Here is a 19,559-nt window from a genome sequence, read left to right as displayed (position 1 = left end):
TGCTTTTACTTTGACTTACTGACTTGGATAGTTTTAGTTGCAGACAACGCGGTTATAAATTAAGCCTACGGCAATAGTTTGCTTTCGTGAGATTCAACCTCATCACTATTTGGTGGCTAATGAAAATTTTCTAATCCTTGAAGACATCGAGGGCCATCTTTGTTGGTGTTTTTGGGTACGATGCAAATAAGATAGAACCATTACACATTTGTGGCGCAAAGAGCAAGTCACAACCATTCCACATATTAGCCCGCCGACAGCAGAGCTGCCATACAACTCCCCGAAATTAACTCTGCGCGCTGAGAGACTCCTCCTACTCTCTGCAGCAAGTTCAAAAAAAGGCACAAGCTGGGATGTATTATGACTAACATTAAAATCCAGGGCAAATTATTTAAAGTTTTGTATGAATGCTCAAACAGACTTCCTGCATTAAAAGATGCCTTCAAAATTCACTTCAGTGCACCAGTAGGATACCAAGCGTCAATATTTAATTCCCCTTTGACCAAATTTTAGCCTGCATTATCTTTTTTGAATGAGCTTGACTTCCAGGGTCACTTGGTGGTATTGTTTCATTAAAACTTCCTGCTGGGCGAGTTGGTAGTTCATCTTGATGTAGGGTTTTTTTTTAGCGCAAACAAAGACAAAGACAAGAAACGCGCGACGTACACACACGCGCGCTATGCGTATTGCCCTACGAGTGCTGGATAACTCGTAACAAAATTCTTGATGCTGTTTCGGCTTCAACAACTGAACAATGGCTGTGGCATCGATGGTTGCTTTAGATCACGTGATGCACGAAAAGAATGGCAATATCACAGTATCACATCTAAACGGAATCTGAATTAACAAATGAAACAGCTCTTCTGTTTAGCTGAGCAAGAAAAGTTGCTCCGTACCACCACTGGGAATTTGCCATGGGCGAAAACACTTCTTTCATGCCTCACATTACCTCAGATGTTGAAATCTGTGTTCAATTGATGTAACCAGAACAGGACGAGAGAAGAATTTTAAATTTAGCAGTCATAGGCAAAAACTGAGAAAACAAACCAAGCATCTATAGAGTGAGGAAGAAAGCAGTAGCACTATGCCTCTTGATAACAGTGTGTAGCATGTCCACCTATTCCCATTTCGAGAAAAGTGCCTTGCTGCGCTTCTCTAGACTTGTGCAAGGCAACTGCAGTGCAGTTCTGTTCAAGCAGTGGCAAATGTTTGCGTACTAAAACCACATCAAGCTCAACATTTTTTCCATCAGACTATGCGCTATTACACATTTTGCAGATACCACAAAATATTTATGGCATTCACCAACATAAATATTCAGCAAGACAAAATTCTATTATATGCATGTAGACATTTCATTTTCTATTCTTGGCAGCCTCACCATACCACGCTTGTGCACCATTAATGGAGAAACTTAAGTGCTTGTTTCCTACAAGGTAAAAATTTAGCAAGTGCATAGGTAGGCCACACCAGTATCTGAACCTTGTCTAAGCAACCCAAACAAAAGCAGATAAGTTGATTAGATTCCTACACAGCCATTAGATAGTGCCCGTCGCAAAGGCTCAAACATCCCGAGCATGCAGCGCAATAAGTAGGCAGTAGGCTGTAATAAGGCAACAAATTTATTTTGGCATGCTCCACAAAGTACATCACAGCAGGGTGTGGCCTAGCTTGCTAAACAGCTGGAAGGGGTTCTAAGCTGGGCTGCTTCTCGAGTCCAGGGAGAGCAACACTTGTGGAATGTGTCATCTCTGGCCAGCACGGGGATGTGCGGAAAACAAAAAAATGTACAGCATGCACAAACACTCCGCAGCCTCCTCTCTCTCTCTCTCACACACACATAAATAACCTCTGGGGGAGGGAATACTGCGGGGACTAGCCGTCTGTCGCTCCTCTCAGGCCTCTGCACACCTGCACACAACAACAGCCATCATGTGTTGATTTGGAGAAAAGGCGGACATTTTGTGCAATGTGTGGATGTCAGTGTGTTTCGCAGTGGGAAAGCGATGTGAAACATCTGAATGTCTAACCTAGCAAAGTTTGCTACTGCAAGATCCCTGCAAAAGGACCCACTGGACGCTGCGTGAAAGATTTCAAACACACTGAATGAACAGAAGCGTGGAAATATGTCCTGAGTGTGAACTTCTCTGGTAAGCTCAGTGGCTAGTGCCCTAGATTTGACAAGCTTGGGCCCACCTGAAGCTTCAGAGGGCACCGAAGGGATCGTTTACGGCGGCAGGCTGGCTGCTAGCTGCTGCAGGTGCCGGGGCACCAAACAGGCTGCCTGCCATGAGTGGTGGCTGTGCTGCTCCAGGTGGCCGGAAGGGCACCAGGGGCGGGGTCCCAAAGGGCATGGGTGACCCCCCCCACTGTGCTCCAGGGGCTGCCATTGCCTGCACAGGTACACGAAATGCTCCCTTCAGTTTCATGCCACACTTGGGTCGAGTACTTGCCATATGCAGTGCCAATGAACCAAAACAACAAGGTTTTCAAAAAACAGAATGCCCACAAGAGAACAAGCGCGCTAACCAAAACGTTGCAGGGAATGTGGAAGCAAAAGTTTGGCTCAGCTCTTTTGGGACTGTGAAAAAAATGGAGATTCTGGGGGCTCTTTGAAAGGTTACATATACTGGACACAAAAACCAACTCTCCCAAACAAGGGTATTACCTGAGGGCTCTTGGAAAAGCCTTTTATAAACACAATATTTAAACAGCCCTGGTTTAACATATCAAAATAGAGCTATTTAAATGCTCTTTTATATACATGAGCACCATGTATATAAAACTGTCTGGCGCACCTATTTTTTCTCATTTCAGTAGTGCTGTTTGTAAGCCATGGCATGGCCGCTCGATGGAAGCACACAAGGCCATTACTTGGGGTCAGCTGCACCGGCTCCGCTTTGACTGATGCATTGGCATGGTTGGAGCTTTGCTATTTTAAGGATTTAGGAGCTCTGTTCCACACAATGTGGCAACACGAATTCATAGTGCAAACATGTCAGTACTACAGCAAAACCTTGTTAATTCGAACTCTGCTTATTCGAAATCCCGCATAATTCGAAGGTTTTCAGCGGTTCCGACATTTATGAAAATTTTGCCGGACAAATTGAACAGTTAGGGTGCCTCAACTCGGTTAATTCGTCGGTTCTGACTGTGGTGTCAGTGATCTGTGCTATACGGCACAAGTTTCTGAGGCTAGAACCAGTTCCCAGAGATTGCACGGTCTGGTCTTATCGTCTTTGCTGCATTTCAACCTGTTCTGTGCCGTGAGTGGATGTGTATGATCTATGCTCTTTGTTTCCGACCACGTGCACGGAGTTTCTGAGAAGAAAATGACGAAGTACAGTCGCCGACCGATTTTTTTGGACCCTCAAAGGGCCGAGATAGTGTCCGGAAAATCAGGCAGTCCGAAAAAACGAATTCACGCAACAAATGTCACTTCATTTAGCGAGCGGCTTGAAAAAGGGGCTCAATATGCCTCTGCGGGGCGCTATGTTGCCGTAAAAGTAAGTCAGCTTGCACGTCTGCAAGGATGTTTTTGCTGTACACAGCCAAAAGCACCATCAGAGCTCGGATTAGTTCACTGCTAGTTAGCAGCACAGCTCCTTACTGTCTGAGTCATCACTTTCAAGCACCTGGCGAACAATTTCGTCGTCAGTAAGTTCAGCGCAGTTCGATCTCGCTGTCAGCGTTAGCAAACTGCTCCAGTGTCACTTCCATGAGAACGGCTCCTGCAGCGCGCAAGTGCTCGATGAGGACAGCAGACGAAGACTGCTGATGGGATTCACTGGCGCTATCATCGGATGATGACAGCACTTCATCTCTGATCGCGAAACCAGCGTGGCAGAAGCAATTCCGCAGTGTCTTCTCGGTCACAGCCTCCCATGCATCGGAAATCATGCTGAGTGCAGACAAGTCAACACTAGGTTTTGTCGCTGTCCACGCATAACACCATGCGACTAAGCACGCGTGACCGATAGAGGTGCCCGAGTATGATAGTTGACGCGGCGATGTAAACAGCACAACACACAACACTTGAATGGCGACCGCGGCGACTGACGACTGGGCACGGCGGCAGCACCTTGGCAGCACGGCAGAGCTGGCACTGGCGGGACGCTGCAGCAAGCAGTGCCTGCTATCGAGGCTATACCGGGTATGCGAGGTTCTGATCGGACGATATGACACGTGCGTTCGAGGTTGCAGAAAACCAAAATGGCAGCAGCCAGAAAAGCAAAATGGCACCAGTGTTCGCGTTTTCGGTAGCTCTTGAGTCTCGAATCGAAAGAAAAAGTCTGGAAAATTGAACGAGTCAAACGTCCGAAATTTCGGGCGGTGTTATACATTGACTATGGAGTGCATGGCTGTCCCATGGCAAGGTCTGGATTTTCAGGCAGGTCCGGAAAATTGGGCGACTGTATAAAGCCTCGAGTCTGTGCCAAAAGGTGTTCCTCATTGAAAAGGCAGAAAAATGGACGAGGTCCAGAACGCAGCTGGCAGAAAAAAAACCTTCCTCTATCAACCCTTTCGACTAGAAAAACAAAGCGAAGGTTCTCGAAGCTTATGGAAAGACCCATTCAGCGAAGCGGACAAGAATTCGTTTTCCAACCTATCCGGACGATGAAGGCGCTCTACTGAAATGGCTACAGCAAGCAAATGCAGCGCACCTATGGCACACTACTATGCGAAAAAGCCAGTGAGCTTGCCCTGCGAGTGGGCCATGAGGAATGTGCAGCAACGGCTGGTTGGGTCGATTTAACGACTGCAACAACCTCACATTCGTGACAGTGTGCGGTGAAAGTGGGAGCGTTGACACAAACGTCGAGCAGTGGAAGCACATGCACTGGCTCCACTGCTTCAAGAGCATGCAGAGGATGATGTCGACAATTTAGACAAAGCTGCATTGTTCTACAAAATGCTTCCAACAAAGACTTTTGCACCAAAAGATGAGGTTGTCAGTGGAAAAAAAACGACCAAAGGGACAGGATAATCTCACTGTTCGGAGTGAATATGTCCAGCAATTACAGTCAAACCTCGATATAACGAACACGCATATAGCGAATTATTGAATATAGCGAACTCTTCCGAAATATCTTTTTCAAACACATGTATTTTTAACTTCCCATAGCAAACGCGGTTTGGCATAAAACGGATATTATGAACTTCGCGACGCCAAGCACTACCTCACTTTAATAGCAGGAGGCAGGCTTCGTTGCACTACATGCGTGTTATGCGGCGCAGCAAATGTTCAGGATTACCTCGCAGGCGCTGACAGCGCCACAGATGCCACGACGGCATTGGGAGTTGACAGCCAAAGAAATCTATCGCCTCCGAGATTACCCCCGCGTGCCTGTTTGTGCGCACGGAGGTGATCTCTGAGGCCATTAGAAATCATTCGCATCTCACAATCGCTGACAGCGCCGCTTCAGCAGCGACGGCAACGGCGCGATCGAATGTTTTTTGCCTTTTTGCATGGAGGAAGCAAAAAACTTGCTTTTTTGGTTTTAGTGTTAGCAGCGGCGTGGCCGACCGTCGTAGCGTTTGGCGGAGGTTGCGTCGGTCGTTGTGTCGAGTGTGGTGCGCAGTTGTGCGTATTGCTGTGATGGCGGTGAACATGAAAAAAAGAGCAGCACTGGCGTTAAAGCCCAAGTTCAAGATAAAGGCAGTTTACAAGAGGAGGCTGATTGACACTCTTCTCGTGAAGCTTCTTATAAAGCAGGACTTGAACATAGACTTGTTGGGAGCATTAAAGCGGCATGGGACAGCGTGAAAGGCGAAACGATTGCCAACTGCTTTCGGCACGCAGGTTTTGTTCCAGCAGAGGCTCGTGCATCAAGTGACGATGGGGACGAAGCAGAAGCAGAGCTCTGCGAGCTCGATGAGATTGGAACGAGTTTTGTTGGTGACATGCCCGCAACAATGACTGTAGAAGACTTTGTAGGCGGCGACGGCAACCATAGCTGTACTGACGGACGCCGAAATCGCTGTGGAAGTTTCTGAACATCCCGCAGACGAAGCTCAGGCTGACCGTGCAAACGATAACATTCAGACTTCACAAGAAGCACTTACTGCATTGGATTTACTGCGCCGCCACTACAGTGCTATTGAGAGCAGTGGGTTTGCCCTTGTTGAGCGTTTGCAAACTGTGGAACAGGGCGTGATATGGAACGCGATCAACACAAAGAAGCAGGTTGCGATAACGCAGTTCTTTGCGCGTAAATAAATGGATGTGACCCAAGAAGGCACCCTCCGAGTTGCTGTGCCTTCTCTGATTGAGGTTTGCTGCTCTTGCATGGATTTTTTACGAAATTTTATGTTACGAATTATGGATAGAGCGAACTATTTTCTGATTTTTTAACTGTTCGTTTTATAACGAGGTTTCACTGTATAAGCTCCCAATGCTAATCATTGGGAAAGCAGCGAAGCCTCAATGCTTCAAAAATGCCCGGCTCCCTTCCAAGGACGATGTACTCTAAAAGAGCAACCGCCTGGATGACAGCAGCACTTTTCGAGGAGTATGTGCGCCACCTCGAACACAAGTTTGCTGCATTGGGGCAGAAAATTGTTTTCATTGTGGACAACTGCCCAGCCCATGGACCAAGGAATCATCCTGCATGCAAGGAAGATTTATCACTAAGACAACGAAGGGAAAGCACTCTGTGTGTGCATGAACAGTGTAATTTAGTTTGTAATCAAAACTGAAAATTTGCTCTGAAAGCTACATGTTCAAACTCAGCTCAATGAAGCTGAGAGAGCTTTGTACTTGCAGAGTTTTTGAGGTGTCACCTCACGTGGCTGAACTTTGTTGCAGAAATCGTAGCACAGGTTACTGAAACCCAGCAAACAAAAATAAAGCAGCGGCAACGCAATGTGAACATGTGTAACATGTGTAACAGCTCAAGGGTGAGCTGAAATTGAAAGTATGCATTCCTTGGATAACTAGCTAAAATTCAATGCTTATATTTGACATTCGCTATCTGACCTGAAGTCAGAACTTGTGAAATTTTCTTTGGACCCTCGGCTACCGCTGTCAAGAAAATCAGCAGCAGTATCAGGGGAATGGCACTGATGTCCTAATAAAGGCTGACATTTTTGTTGACAACTAATACTACCCGCTGCGAATAATTATCTCTTCTATGTCGAAGTGAACCCCATGAAACCCTCACCTGTGGCTGGAAGAGGTGCTGTGGGGAGCCACCAGCAGCCCATGCCCCTCCAGGGGTCCAATTGGTGCCACCAGTCTTGCCAGCTGGCTTGGGCGACCCCCACTGGTGGCCTCCACCCGAAGTCCTGAAACAAGACACCTTGGAACATTTACCCCCCAATCAGTAGCCAACAGCAGCAGCGACCTGGAATACAAGTCGAGACATGTTTATGAATATATCTCTGCCAAGATGTTTCCATTTGGGCATTACAGAAGCTGTTAGTGCACTACTACCACACCATACCATGAAGCCTGGTTAAAGATGGGGGTGGCCTTATTACATAATGACCACAAGGTTCCGGGAGAGTCTGGCGTCACTACCCAATGCAGTAATACTAGCATGAGGCACACACTGATGTCTACACAAAGCATTTCTCACCATTTTGTGCAACTGCTTTCGACAAACAGTAGTGGCACCGCAAACGCTTACAGCCCAAGATGGCCCACAACTCGAGAGATTTTGTGCTCTCACTAAACTTAAGCCATAGTCTCATAGCATAGTACATTTAAATTTTAGATTAGGATTACACTACCATAGCTTAGTAGTAGTATACTGATGCGCAAGAAAGCAATGTTTTCCTTGCATATATCATTATCTGGGCTCATTATTGTGTGAACATGTTTCCAAGAACAGCATCACTGGTTGCCAACAAACTGTCAGTGGTCAATTACATGTACAACTATACTTTGCTCAAAAAAAAAATTTCCTGGGGCCCAAGTTGTTGGAAGGTACTGATGTAAGTGGCATGCACCTATACTCCCGTACGACAGAATTTTGTGGCCAAAACTACAGAGCTTCATGAAACGCATCAGCTCACTGCGCAGCATAATATAGTCCCTTCAGAAATATCCCGGATCATGCTCTGGAATAATATACCATTATAAAAATTACTGTTAAGCCAAGATTACACAACAATACAAGCCCGCAACCCCTTAGTGCATGCTAAAATCAGAACACTGTCCCACGCAAACTAAACGACAGCCACCTGTCGGGAAAGTGCAGTCGAACCCGGATATATTGAACTTGAAGGGGATCACGAAGTAGTTAGATTCGATATACAGAAATCTGCTTGAGACACCGCTTGCAATCGTGAAAAATGATATGGTATTTGTCGCGTAATCAACCCACTCAAATAATGAACTCACCCTCCACTTTTTCCACAGAGAATGAGCAAAAAAAAAAAGTTAGCCAGTGACACGTCTCTCCGATTCGGCCGTTGCATCCACACCACATTTATTGGCAGCGCACCGAGATGCAGCACAGCAATAACATCACGACGTGTTTACCTTTTGACTATAATTTTGATAGCTCCTGCATTGGCGGGGAGCGAACTTGGCGACTGCACAAGCCTGGTTCAATTTATCATGCCGCGCTTGGAGCGGCTGGAGTCCACTGCCACAAAATTATTGGAAAGCGCGGTTGCTGCAAATGCCCTTTGAAGCAAATAATGCTAAAAGCCGGTATCATGATCGCAGCTGACCGTGTGCTTTCATTGATTCCATAGATGCAAAAATAAACAACTCTAGCAAAAAAAAATTGCCGCTTCTCAACGTCTGCAGCAGCACAACGACAACACACACTTGAGAAAGCATCTGACGTTCTGTCTGCCACAGGCCGAGCTGGCTTGTTGGTACATGAATAGTGAGGAAAGGGAGTAAGCTCGGCAGAAGGTTGGGCACACCCTTGCACAATCGGATTGTTTCCCCTCTCCTGAACACCACGGCTGCATTGGCTGTGTCTGCTCCGTACCTGCTGTTGTCAATCCGGTTCCCTCTTGTTCCTTCACGCACATGGCTTGCAAACGTCACGTGCTGGCGCGTGGCAAACAGTCACCGCAGATGCACGTGCCTTTGGGGAAGGGGTGCAACACTGCTCTAGACCAGCCGTCGCCGAACTCTTTTCTCTCATTCCTTCCGCACGTGATTTGAACATGTCACGCGGCAAACGGCAGAGGGTGATGAGATCATTTTAGAGGAAGGCGCAACTTCCAGTACTAGTGCGGAGTTCGACATCGAATGACCTGCGCAATTTGAGTTCGATGTATGGCGCAGCTTTCATATACTTTTACATGGGATTTTCAAGGGAATATTACACGAGTTCGATATAACCAAAATTCGAATTATCCATGTTCAATACTCGGGTTCGACTGTATGTCGTCTACTGTTTCTGCTGCAACTATCTGCCGGTTTCTGCACAGTTTTGCAATGCGCTTGTTTTGACAACATACATAACGTGGGATATCTATTAACCGCGAATTTATATTCACTTAAGCCTTTAGTAGTGTAAAGAAACATTTCTAAATCGTTGGCAGCTAACCGTAACTGAGGCTTGGTATGCTAGAAGTATACAGTGTAGTAATACATCGTTAATCCGGATCGCAAAGAACCGGCAAAAATGTCAAAGTTAACCAAATTCCGGATTATCGAATTTACCATGAAAACAAAAAATGTACTGGGCGTGCACATACAGTGAAAGCTCATTAATTCGAACCTCGATAATTCGAACTACACTACTTGGTCCGGCCAAGCTCCATAGAGATCTGCGTATAAAAAAGCCGTTAATTCGAACGCGAGTCGGTTGCGCTACGGATAATTCGAACTACGCGCCGCCGTGTCTGGGCGGCTTGGCGCACATCACGCGGCCAAAAAAAAAAGTAAAGAAACACCTCCGTGATCGGAAGGCATAATTAGAGGTTGCGAACATCCAAAACGGGGACAGAAGACTGAACCGGGTAAAACCATGGGAAAGTGGGTAAAACTTAAATGGCGCCATGACTGGCACGGCAGCCGGCGGCGTTGGAGGGAAGAGACTGCAGCCGCGGCAAGTCAGTGCATGGCGGCGGCGCCGGCTGCCTGCTCTCTCTTCTGCGCAACCTCCGTAGCTCGCAACTAAATACTCGTTAATTCCAACCCTGTTAATTTGGAAATAGGGATAAGTACTGTCGGTGCGGTCCCAGCCGACACCCATGTAAGGTTGATCTCGGACGAGCACTATGGGTTAAACTTTTTTTTTTTTGCGATAGCTATCCATCCTTCCACCCATCAGTTGTCAACGGAAGTATGCGAGTCAGCCGCGATCATGGCGTTGGCTTTTAGCACCGTTCGCTTCAAAAGCCGCTTGCTGCTATCGCGCGTTCCGATTATTGGAGTGGCAGTAGACTGCACCCACCCCAGTCGCTCATAGCATGATAAAGCGAACATACTGAAAAGGAGGCTTGCACAACCGGACAAGCGCTGGCACTTTGCCAAGTTAGCTTCTCCCTTTCAAGCGCGCGGTTACCGGCGCTACCTAGCCACTACTGCTCAAATGATCTGTTATGATCATAACGTTTCTTGCCTTTTAGCATTTTTTTTTTTGTTGCCGGTTTTTTGTTTTTTTTTTCTTTGCCGAGCAACGTGCAGATTGACTTGCTTCGTATCAGTTTCCTGTTGCCCGCCCGCTGTGGATGCACATCCGTGCCGTATCTCACGGTAATGTAGGTAGGTCGGTAGCCGTTAATCGATGTATGGGTAAATGCCTCTGAGATAATGAGCGCTTGCCGCACTGAACTACGCAGTCTTGCCGGGACCACGCAGCGAGTGCAAGCTAATTGAATTTGAGTTAATGAGAGCTGGATAAACGAGGTGTTACTATAGTAACACTGACAGAAGTTCTGCTCCCCATAGCCTTGGCTGTCACGAAACGTTAGTATAGTTATGATTACATGGCAACATGCACAGATATGTTCACATTCAAAGCAGTCACTGCCAAGCTGCACTTGAACTGCTGAAGCCTGTGTCCAAAAAAGGGTCAAGTATTGGGAGATTGCAAGGGTGGAGAGACCCACTTGCGTGCTGCAGCCTGCTTGGGACCATTGATGTCGAGGTTTTGTGCGAGACTAGCCAGCGTGGCATCCAAGTCTCCTTTCAGCAGGCCTCCTCCACTTGTAGAAACAGCCTTGGAGGCCAAGGAGCTCTCGGCTGTGGAGGGTGCAGTGGTTGCAGGACTGGCGAGTCCACCCATCAGTGGCCGAGGCTGCAGAACATCTCCAAATGAATCCATGCCTGCAAAAGAGAGAAGATTGCTGAAGCCAAGCCGCACACCACGCTGCAACCATCGATAACTGGGTGCAAACTCAACAGACGGCAACCAAGCGTAACTGAACCAAGGCCATGCCAACCAAGGAGAACAAAGCGCAACAGTGCGCCACCTGCACTGTGAGCAGGCGATGAAGCACCTCCCAAGGCTTGCTGGATGGCAAAATTGAGGTCATCCAGGGCCGATGCAGGCTTGGTTAGTGGCTTGACTGGCATCGGCGCCACCATTGCGCCAGGCATCACCACATTGGGTATCGCCGCACCGGGCATCGCTGCGCCAGGCATCGCTCCGCCAGGCATGGCTGCTGGTGGCTTTGCCATCACTGGCCTGGAGGCAACCTCCTGTGGCTGGCCCTGATCAAAGCCCAGCCAGCCGGCCGGGGCTGCACCGCGTGTGGCCGGCTCCAAGGGCCAGGGCTCCTCTGAGGTGTCTAGATCGCCAAAGCCAGGCTCGGGCATATGTGCCAGGATGGGAGTGGTGCCGGCGCCCCGCATCAACTCGGCCGTGGGTGATGGTGAAGAAGAGCGGGGGGGCGGGGGCTCAAGGGTGGGCAGTGTCAGCCCACCCACCGTAGGTCGTACCTCCTCTTCCTCATCTGGGGATGGGCATCATCTCGCACCACTCATCTAGCAATGCTCATGTGTGCACTTTAACTAGCAGAGAACAAGGTGATGCAAAGCACGATAATGAATATACTATGACTCATTGGTAGAGTTGCATCGGGACGTTACAAAAGCATCAGGAACAAGTCTCTGCATTACATGTAAAACAATGGACACCGCTTGCCTCCAACTTGCCTAGCAGATAACCAGAAATTGTACGACACCATCTGCATGGTGAATTAATGAGTCACACTTTTGATAAAGCTAGGAAAACTGGTGAGACTAACAACACGCGATGGACTGTCTGCTTTTGCATGATATCTAGCCATCCCTCTAGGGCACAAATGCCATTTCCTCGTAATGGAACATATAATTCTTTCACACTGAAGTATAAACAGGGGCAATGAAGTTTTAGGGAAACAAGGTCAATGCTCGCCGATTTTGATTAAGGGGCATCAGCAATGATTGAGAATTCCTGGGAAAGTGCAACAAAAATGTGAGGAAAGCAGAGGTCAACACTGACTGCAAAGCATCACTTGGAGGAAGCTGTCATGTGCAGCAACTTCAGGAGCTTTCAGGGCCAAAACGTACCTTGTGACAGGCTACCCAAAGTGCTGTGGGCACAGTTGCCATGCTACCACACTGAAGCATAATGCTCGCTGATAACACAGAGATATGATCACGCAAAAGCTAAGGAGACAAAACTCCCGAGAAAGTCCTCACTGTGCAATTGCAAAGAAAAGCTCTAACAGCACATTTGTTTCCTTAAGCACTGCAAACAATTGCCCAGGTTCTTGAACAAGGTAAAACTTTGGGCATCAAAGGCTTCCAGCTTTAAAATAACCCTTCAATAGAGAAGAACTAAGAAATTTGAGCTCAAATGAGCAAAGTACTTCAATTTTCAGTAAACTGGCCACTTTAAGAAATTAGATTGAGATGAGACGTTTAAAAGTTCATAAAATGTTTTTAGAAATGCGAAGCTAACTGAATGACTCATGCACATATAGAATATAGCAAGCAGACAGCAGCTATAAAAAGACCAGATTATTCATCAATATGCTTACAATATTTTTACTTCTCGAACTTTTGTATCTCAGCCTCTAAAATGGCTTTTGAGGCATTTCTGACATTAGGTAAGCAGAAAGGTAAACTTTTTTTCACATACAGTCGAACCCGGATATATTGGACCCGGATATATCGAATTTTGGTTATATCGAACTCACGGAATATCCCCTTGAAAATCCCATGTAAAAGTATAGGAAAGCTGCGTCATATATCGAACTTAATTTCACCAGTCGTTCGATATATCGAACTCCGCACCACGCACTGGAAAGTGTGCCTTCCCCAAAGACGATCGCATCACCCTTGGACAGTTTGCCACGTGCCGTTTTCAAGCCACGTGCGGAAGGAATGAGAGGGGACAGTTCGGCGACGGCTGGTCCGGGCAGCGCCGCGCCCATTCCCCAAAGGCGCGCGCATCTGCAGTTATCGTTTTCCGCGCGCCAGCACATGACGTTTGCAAGCCATGTGCGTGGGTGTGCCCATTCTTTTCCCAAGCTATCTGTCTCCTTCAGCACGCGCTACGCATGCGCCAAGCCAGCTCAGCCCGTTTTCAGACAGGCGTCGACGCTTTCTCCAGCAGGTGTTGCGAACCCTCTGCGCGCGCAGCGGCTGAGGTGGCTATGGTGCCTTCGAACGTTAAAAAGCGGCAGCTCTCTGTTTTTTTTTTTTTTTTTTTTTTTTGCGAGTCATACTTTTTCTTATCGTTGTGCTGTTCGGACATTGAGAAGCGGCAGGTATTTTTTTTTTTTTTTTTGCAGGAGTCGTTTATGCTTGCATGTATGAGTCAACGAAAGCACGCGGTCAGCTGCTGCGATCATGATGCCCGCCCCAAGCGCGGCGTGATAAATCAAACCAGGCTTGTACATGCAATCAAGCCATTACGGGCACTCTGCCAAGTTCGCTCCCCGCCACCGCAGGAGCTATCAAAAGATAAACGCGCCTCGACGTTATCGCTGCGCAGCATCTTGGCACGCTGCCAAGCAATGAGCTATGGATGAGACGATCGAAACGGAGTGACGCGCGCCATCGACATGCAAGCAAAAACGCTCGCGATTTCTGCCGCGGCAACACAGAAACCTAGTTAAGAGCTGCCGCGGTGGCTCGAGCGGCGAGAGGGAGTTTGAAATTTTTCGCGCTGTCGCTGCTGCTCGTCACTGAGACCGCTCAATCGCTTGCATGTCAGCGAGCTGGCTTAACGCTTTTTTTTCAAATTCTCCATGCAAAAGTGCAGGGTGGGTTCATTATGCGAGTGGGTTGCTTACACGACAAATACGGTATCGTTTTTTGGCATCGTAAGTGCCGTCACAAGCCGATTTGTATATCGAATTATCGATATATCGAACTATTTCGCGAACCCCTTCGAGTTCGATATATCCGGGTTCGACTGTATTTAGAACTACAGCTGAGCCTACAAGAAAGCATGTCCCTGGTTTTCTTTCACCAAGTGAAATCTCCAATCTTGAAGCTTGACTCAATAGGTACACACTGAGCCCACCTAAACTATACTTGAGTTCCATATCTACCTGGGCTTCTACTGCAGCAGCAGAAAAATCTTAGACACTTACATTGTATTTCTTCAGAGAAAGGTACATACAAGGAAAGCGAGCGAGCTGAATGCCCTTGGACACTTATTAGCATGACAAACCATTTAAAAATGGATGACATTCTCTCATTGCCCGGTCCAATATACATTTCACTTAATTTACGACTTGGTTGTTTTTGCCACCTCTGCAGGTCCTACACTACTTACAAATGACAACATGAGGCCTCGCTAGTGTTAAATGCAAGCCCCTAGCAGGCAGTGGCCTACCTGAGGCAGCTGCGGGGGGCACAGATCCAAAAGCAGCGGCAAATGAGGCATCTGACGCAAAGGTGCCTGAGGGCGTGGACACTGGTTGGGACATGAATCCTGCGCACATGGGTATGGAACCACATTTTAGGACAGGAGTAGAATCTGATCCTGGCCAAAGGTGTGCAAAGGAGACACTTTTCACCTCACTGGTTTCACAGCTCAAACACCCCAATTGCTACGAGCAATGTCAAGCCCACATCTGGTCACTGTGACCCCCTTTCTGCAAAGCCATGTAAGGCCAAAGGGGGAAGCTAATGGACAAATTGAAGCAACAAGGCAAGACAGGTAATCTACCAATGCTCAGGTATGTTGATGGGCTGCAGCAAGAGGGAGAAAAGGTAGCAGGAACAAGTGCTGCTGAATGCTTTTTATCCATAGACTAAAACAAGGTAATTTGGACTCCAAGGGACTTGAATGGGTTGAATAGGGAAGAGCACTATTCAACTCCACCAAAGAGCTGTGCACCACAGTGTCAGGCAAAAGCCTGGGTGATGGGTCACATGCTTGGATGCGAAGAAATATGACCTTCACTGTGTGACCAGCAACAGAGGAGCCACATGAGAGAGGACAATCAACAGAGCATGCAACAAAACTGCAGCTTCAGCACAGTGGTAGAACTAAGAAGGAAGAGAAACATCTGTGCAAGAATAGCGCAGAAAAAATTGAGTTCCAACTATCCTAGCACCGAGTCAAAAGCATTAGTCATCGGTGTATTCGCTGCTGCCGCTTCAACCTTGGCTCGATTCAATGCTAGGTAAGATTCTCAACAACGATCTCGTTCAATGGTCTGGCATGGCTGCGGTCTCAGTCTTTAGTGAGTGTGGCTTCCTCTATGCCTGGTCGATTCGCCCAACACTATGCTCACGGTTGCCCAGCTGGTTCATGTGATGGTGTATTTATCGATTGAAGGACTGGTGCAGTCATGATGTCGTTTCACACGAGGAGTGATCACCTGGGCCAGATTTCATTATAACCAAGGTCATGCACTGTTTACAAATTACGGAATAACGCTCTAAAAATCCAGTGATGCACCACAGCATTTTCACATCTTACCAACTGGCAAGACACCAAGTGCCAAATGCGGTGATCTTTGGCCAAACCTGGCTTCTCGTGCTGTTGGAATTTTCAGACATTTTTGCGGTTCTTCCCTAACGGCAATGTGGGCCAGCAACTGTGGTGCAGGGAGAGGTGTGTCATCTTGAAAATTTGCGCTCAACCACTATCCCCTTGTACCACACTTCGTTAATAATTTTACATGTGACTGCCAATGTCACCGAACAGCAGACAATGCTTGCACAAACATTTGGGAACTTCCCTGTTTAGCACTGCTGCAAGGTGCCTAAAGGGGTATTTATTGTTGGTTTCAAGAGTTATCTCAAAAACTACTCGCATATATTTACTTGAAATTTTTACCTTTACTATTAATGATTGCGGCTCTGAGGCCATGCAGTTTTTGTTTACTGCCAATACTTTGGTACTCGAGTGCCAAACATTAGGCAAAGTATAAAATTAAATGCACAGGATTGGTCAAATGTTTTCAGGCCACAGGATCTGTTTTTACTGGGACAGTCCACTTACTTTTTCAACATTTTTTTCTTTCTTCATTTGAAAGCTCCATCCCCAAATTATTGAATACCCGGCTGTGGAACTGACAAACATGCAGAACTATATAAAGCTGAATTTTTCCATATGATAGTCTTGTTTTCTCAGTGGCAGATTGTACAAGTAATACTCTTGTTTGGGCGAGTTGGTTCATCTTTAAAAGGTTACGTCAAAGACGTGCCAAAGCAGTGCCCCTCTTCGAATTTCTGCCGAGAGCGTTTATATTCCGCCACGTTCCAGTGTTTTTGTGACTGTTAACTGCGATGAACTACGTGACAGAACAGCGGTCGCTGAGGGCAACCAGTCCCTTTTGCTCACCCACGGCATCACCTCGGCGCGGAGTCTCATTTATCTGCGTAACGGCCGATCTGAGCTCCTGGTGACTAACTTCACGAACGAACCCCACCATCTTTTCCGCGCTACCGCAATCGCATTCGCCGACGCCTTAGCGGACGTTTCTGAATGTTTTACGTTCGGAGAAGTTGAAAATGTGCGCCCATCCCTTGATCGTCTGGATATTAGTACAGATCTCTCGGAAACACAGCAGCACGACCTGCGTTCTCTCCTTCTAAAAAAATACAGTGCTTGTTTCGCGACGTCATCGACAATTCGGCAAACGCCTCTTATGAAGCACCATATAGTTACTCCCAACGATGCCCGCCATATACGCCAGCAGCCGTACCGCATCTCAACGACGGAACGTGAAGCGATTCAGACACAGGTTCAGGAGACGCTTCGTGATGGTGTCATCCAACCCTCCAACAGTCCGTGGTCGTCCCCTGTCGTGCTGGTGAAAAAAAGGATGGCACCCTTCGCTTCTGTGCTGACTATCGAAAGTTGAACGACATCACTAAAAAAGACGTCTACCCGCTGCCCCGTATCGACGATTCGCTCGACAAGCTTCGTCGCGCCCAGTACTTCTCCTCCATTGACTTGAAGAGCGGGTACTGGCAGATTGAGGTCGATGAGCGGGACCGCGAAAAAACAGCTTTTGTCACCCCAGATGGACTGTATGAGTTTAAAGTGCTGCCATTCGGCCTATGTTCAGCTCCAGCTACTTTTCAGCGCATGATGGACACCGTTCTCGCCGGCCTCAAATGGCAAATTTGTTTAGTTTATCTCGACGACGTTGTCGTGTTCTCTGAAACCTTTGGAGAACACCTCGAACGCCTTCGCGCAGTATTAGATGCCCTCCAGTCAGCTGACTTGACGCTCAAGCCCGAGAAGTGCCACTTTGGCTACAAAGAGTTGAAGTTTCTCGGTCATCTCGTGAGTGCCGCAGGCGTTAGGCCAGACCCCGACAAGACTGCCGCTGTCACCAAATTTCCCGTTCCTGCCACGAAGAGGAGTTTAAAACGTTTCCTGGGTTCCTGTGGGTACTACCGCCGCTTCATCGCCGACTTTTCCAAGATAGCCGCACCCCTGACCCGCCTCAAGCGGGATGATACACAGTTCGTGTGGGCCGCCGAGCAATAGGAGGCTTTTGCGGAGCTGCGCAGACGACTGCAAACTACCCCTGTTCTTGCGCACTTTGATGAAGACGCTGCCACCGAAGACAGACGCCAGCAACATCGGCCTTGGCGCTGTACTCGTTCAACACCAAGCTGGCGTGGAAAGGGTCATTGCGTATGCCAGCCGCACGCTCTCCCGCGCTGAAGCAAATTATTCCACTACGGAAAAGGAATGCCTCGCGGTTGTGTGGGCAACTATGAAATTTAGGCCTTACCTCTATGGCCGTGAGTTTAAAGTCGTTACTGACCACCATTCTTTGTGCTGGCTGGCCAATCTCCGTGACCCATCGGGGTGCCTAGCACGATGGAGCCTTCGCCTCCAAGAATTTGATTACTCCATTGTGTACAAATCTGGTCAGAAGCACGAAGATGCTGACGCCCTCTACCGGGCACCCGTTGGGTTTGTCGATAACGTCACGGATGACAGAGGTTTTCTTGGACTAGTGAATGCCTCAGACATAATAACCCGACAGCGAGCTGACCCAGACCTTCGACCTGTCATTCACCACCTGGAGGGTCGCGCTGCTGACGTCCCCCGCCAGTTTGGAAGGCACCTGTCTGCATTCTGTCTTCGGAATGGCGTTTTATTCAAGAAAAACTCCAGCACTGTTGATCGAGCGCACCTCCTTGTCGTGCCGGCCGACCTTCGCGACGATATCCTTTTTGCTTGCCACGATGAGCCCACCTCCGGCCACTTGGGCTTTGCACGCACACTCTCTCGAGTTCGTCAAGCCTATTATTGGCCTAAACTTTCTGACGCTGTCCATCGCTACGTCAGAGGCTGCCGCGAGTGTCAACGTCGAAAGGTGCCTCCTCTCAAGCCCGCGGGTTTGCTCCAACCTATTATTCCACCTCTGACGCCGTTTGACTAAGTCGGCATCGACCTACTGGGCCCATTTCCGCTGTCATCGATGGGTAACAAATGGATTATAGTCGCGACAGACTATCTCACACGTTATGCGGAAACCAAGGCAGTGCAGCGGGGTACACCAATTGAGATCGCTCAATTCTTTATGCAGCAAATCGTGTTGCGTCATGGCGCACCGTCCCTAGTCGTAACCGATCGAGGCACCGCGTTTACGGCACAGCTCATGCACGACGTGCTCGAGCTTAGTCATACCAGCCACCGAAAAACTACTGCATATCACCCGCAGGCGAATGGCCTCATGGAGAGACTCAACAAAACCATCGCCGACATGATCGCAATGTACATAGACTCGCAGCACAAAAACTGGGATGAAATTCTCTCCTACATCACATCTGCCTACAACACGGCCACCCAAGAGACGACGCGTTTTACACCATTTCGCCTAGTCTACGGACGTGACGTTCAGACGATGTTGGATGCCATGCTTCCGAGCTGCACAGATGATCATCTACTCACGCCAGACGCCGAACAGTTTCCTCAGTGCGCTGAGGAAACACTTCAACTTGCCCGCATTCACATTCAACAACAGCAGGGCACGGATGCACGCCGCTACAACCTCCATCATCGACACGTCGCATACCATCCTGGAGAGAAAGTTTGGGTGTGGACCCCGGTGCGTCGGCCCGGCTTGTGTGATAAACTGATTTCCCGTTACTTCGGACCTTACGAAGTTCTGCGCCGAGTCACGGAAGTGACTTACGAAATTCTTCCAGTGGGTACTGT

General features: G+C 48.1%; 1 protein-coding gene across 8 annotated transcripts in view; it reads right to left on the bottom strand.

The window, feature by feature from the left end:
• Window positions 1–1,609: 1,609 nt before the first annotated feature.
• The window catches only part of lap (phosphatidylinositol-binding clathrin assembly protein lap), a 39,198-nt gene continuing 21,248 nt past the window's right edge, over window positions 1,610–19,559 (bottom strand). For 3 of the 8 annotated variants that reach the window (XM_084599724.1, XM_084599872.1, XM_084599771.1), the window contains 6 exons: window positions 14,754–14,852; window positions 11,392–11,874; window positions 11,029–11,245; window positions 7,164–7,287; window positions 2,197–2,393; window positions 1,610–1,911 (listed from right to left, as the gene is read on the bottom strand). In XM_084599724.1, coding sequence (XP_084455850.1) covers window positions 2,205–2,393; window positions 7,164–7,287; window positions 11,029–11,245; window positions 11,392–11,874; window positions 14,754–14,852 — 1,112 coding nt within the window. In that variant the 3' untranslated portion in view covers window positions 1,610–1,911; window positions 2,197–2,204. Of the gene's footprint in view, window positions 1,912–2,030; window positions 2,080–2,196; window positions 2,394–7,163; window positions 7,288–11,028; window positions 11,246–11,391; window positions 11,875–14,753; window positions 14,853–19,559 lie in introns of all 8 variants that reach the window. The other 5 variants (XM_084599927.1, XM_084600032.1, XR_014706305.1 and 2 more) reach the window with 4 other exon arrangements.

The sequence above is a fragment of the Amblyomma maculatum genome, chromosome 1 (assembly GCF_055883805.1).
Source record: "Amblyomma maculatum isolate TAMU_Amacu chromosome 1, ASM5588380v1, whole genome shotgun sequence".
NCBI classification, from domain to species: Eukaryota; Metazoa; Arthropoda; class Arachnida; order Ixodida; family Ixodidae; genus Amblyomma; species Amblyomma maculatum.
The sequence above is the reverse complement of the archived record's forward strand: the minus strand, read 5'-3'. Positions and strand labels throughout refer to the sequence as shown.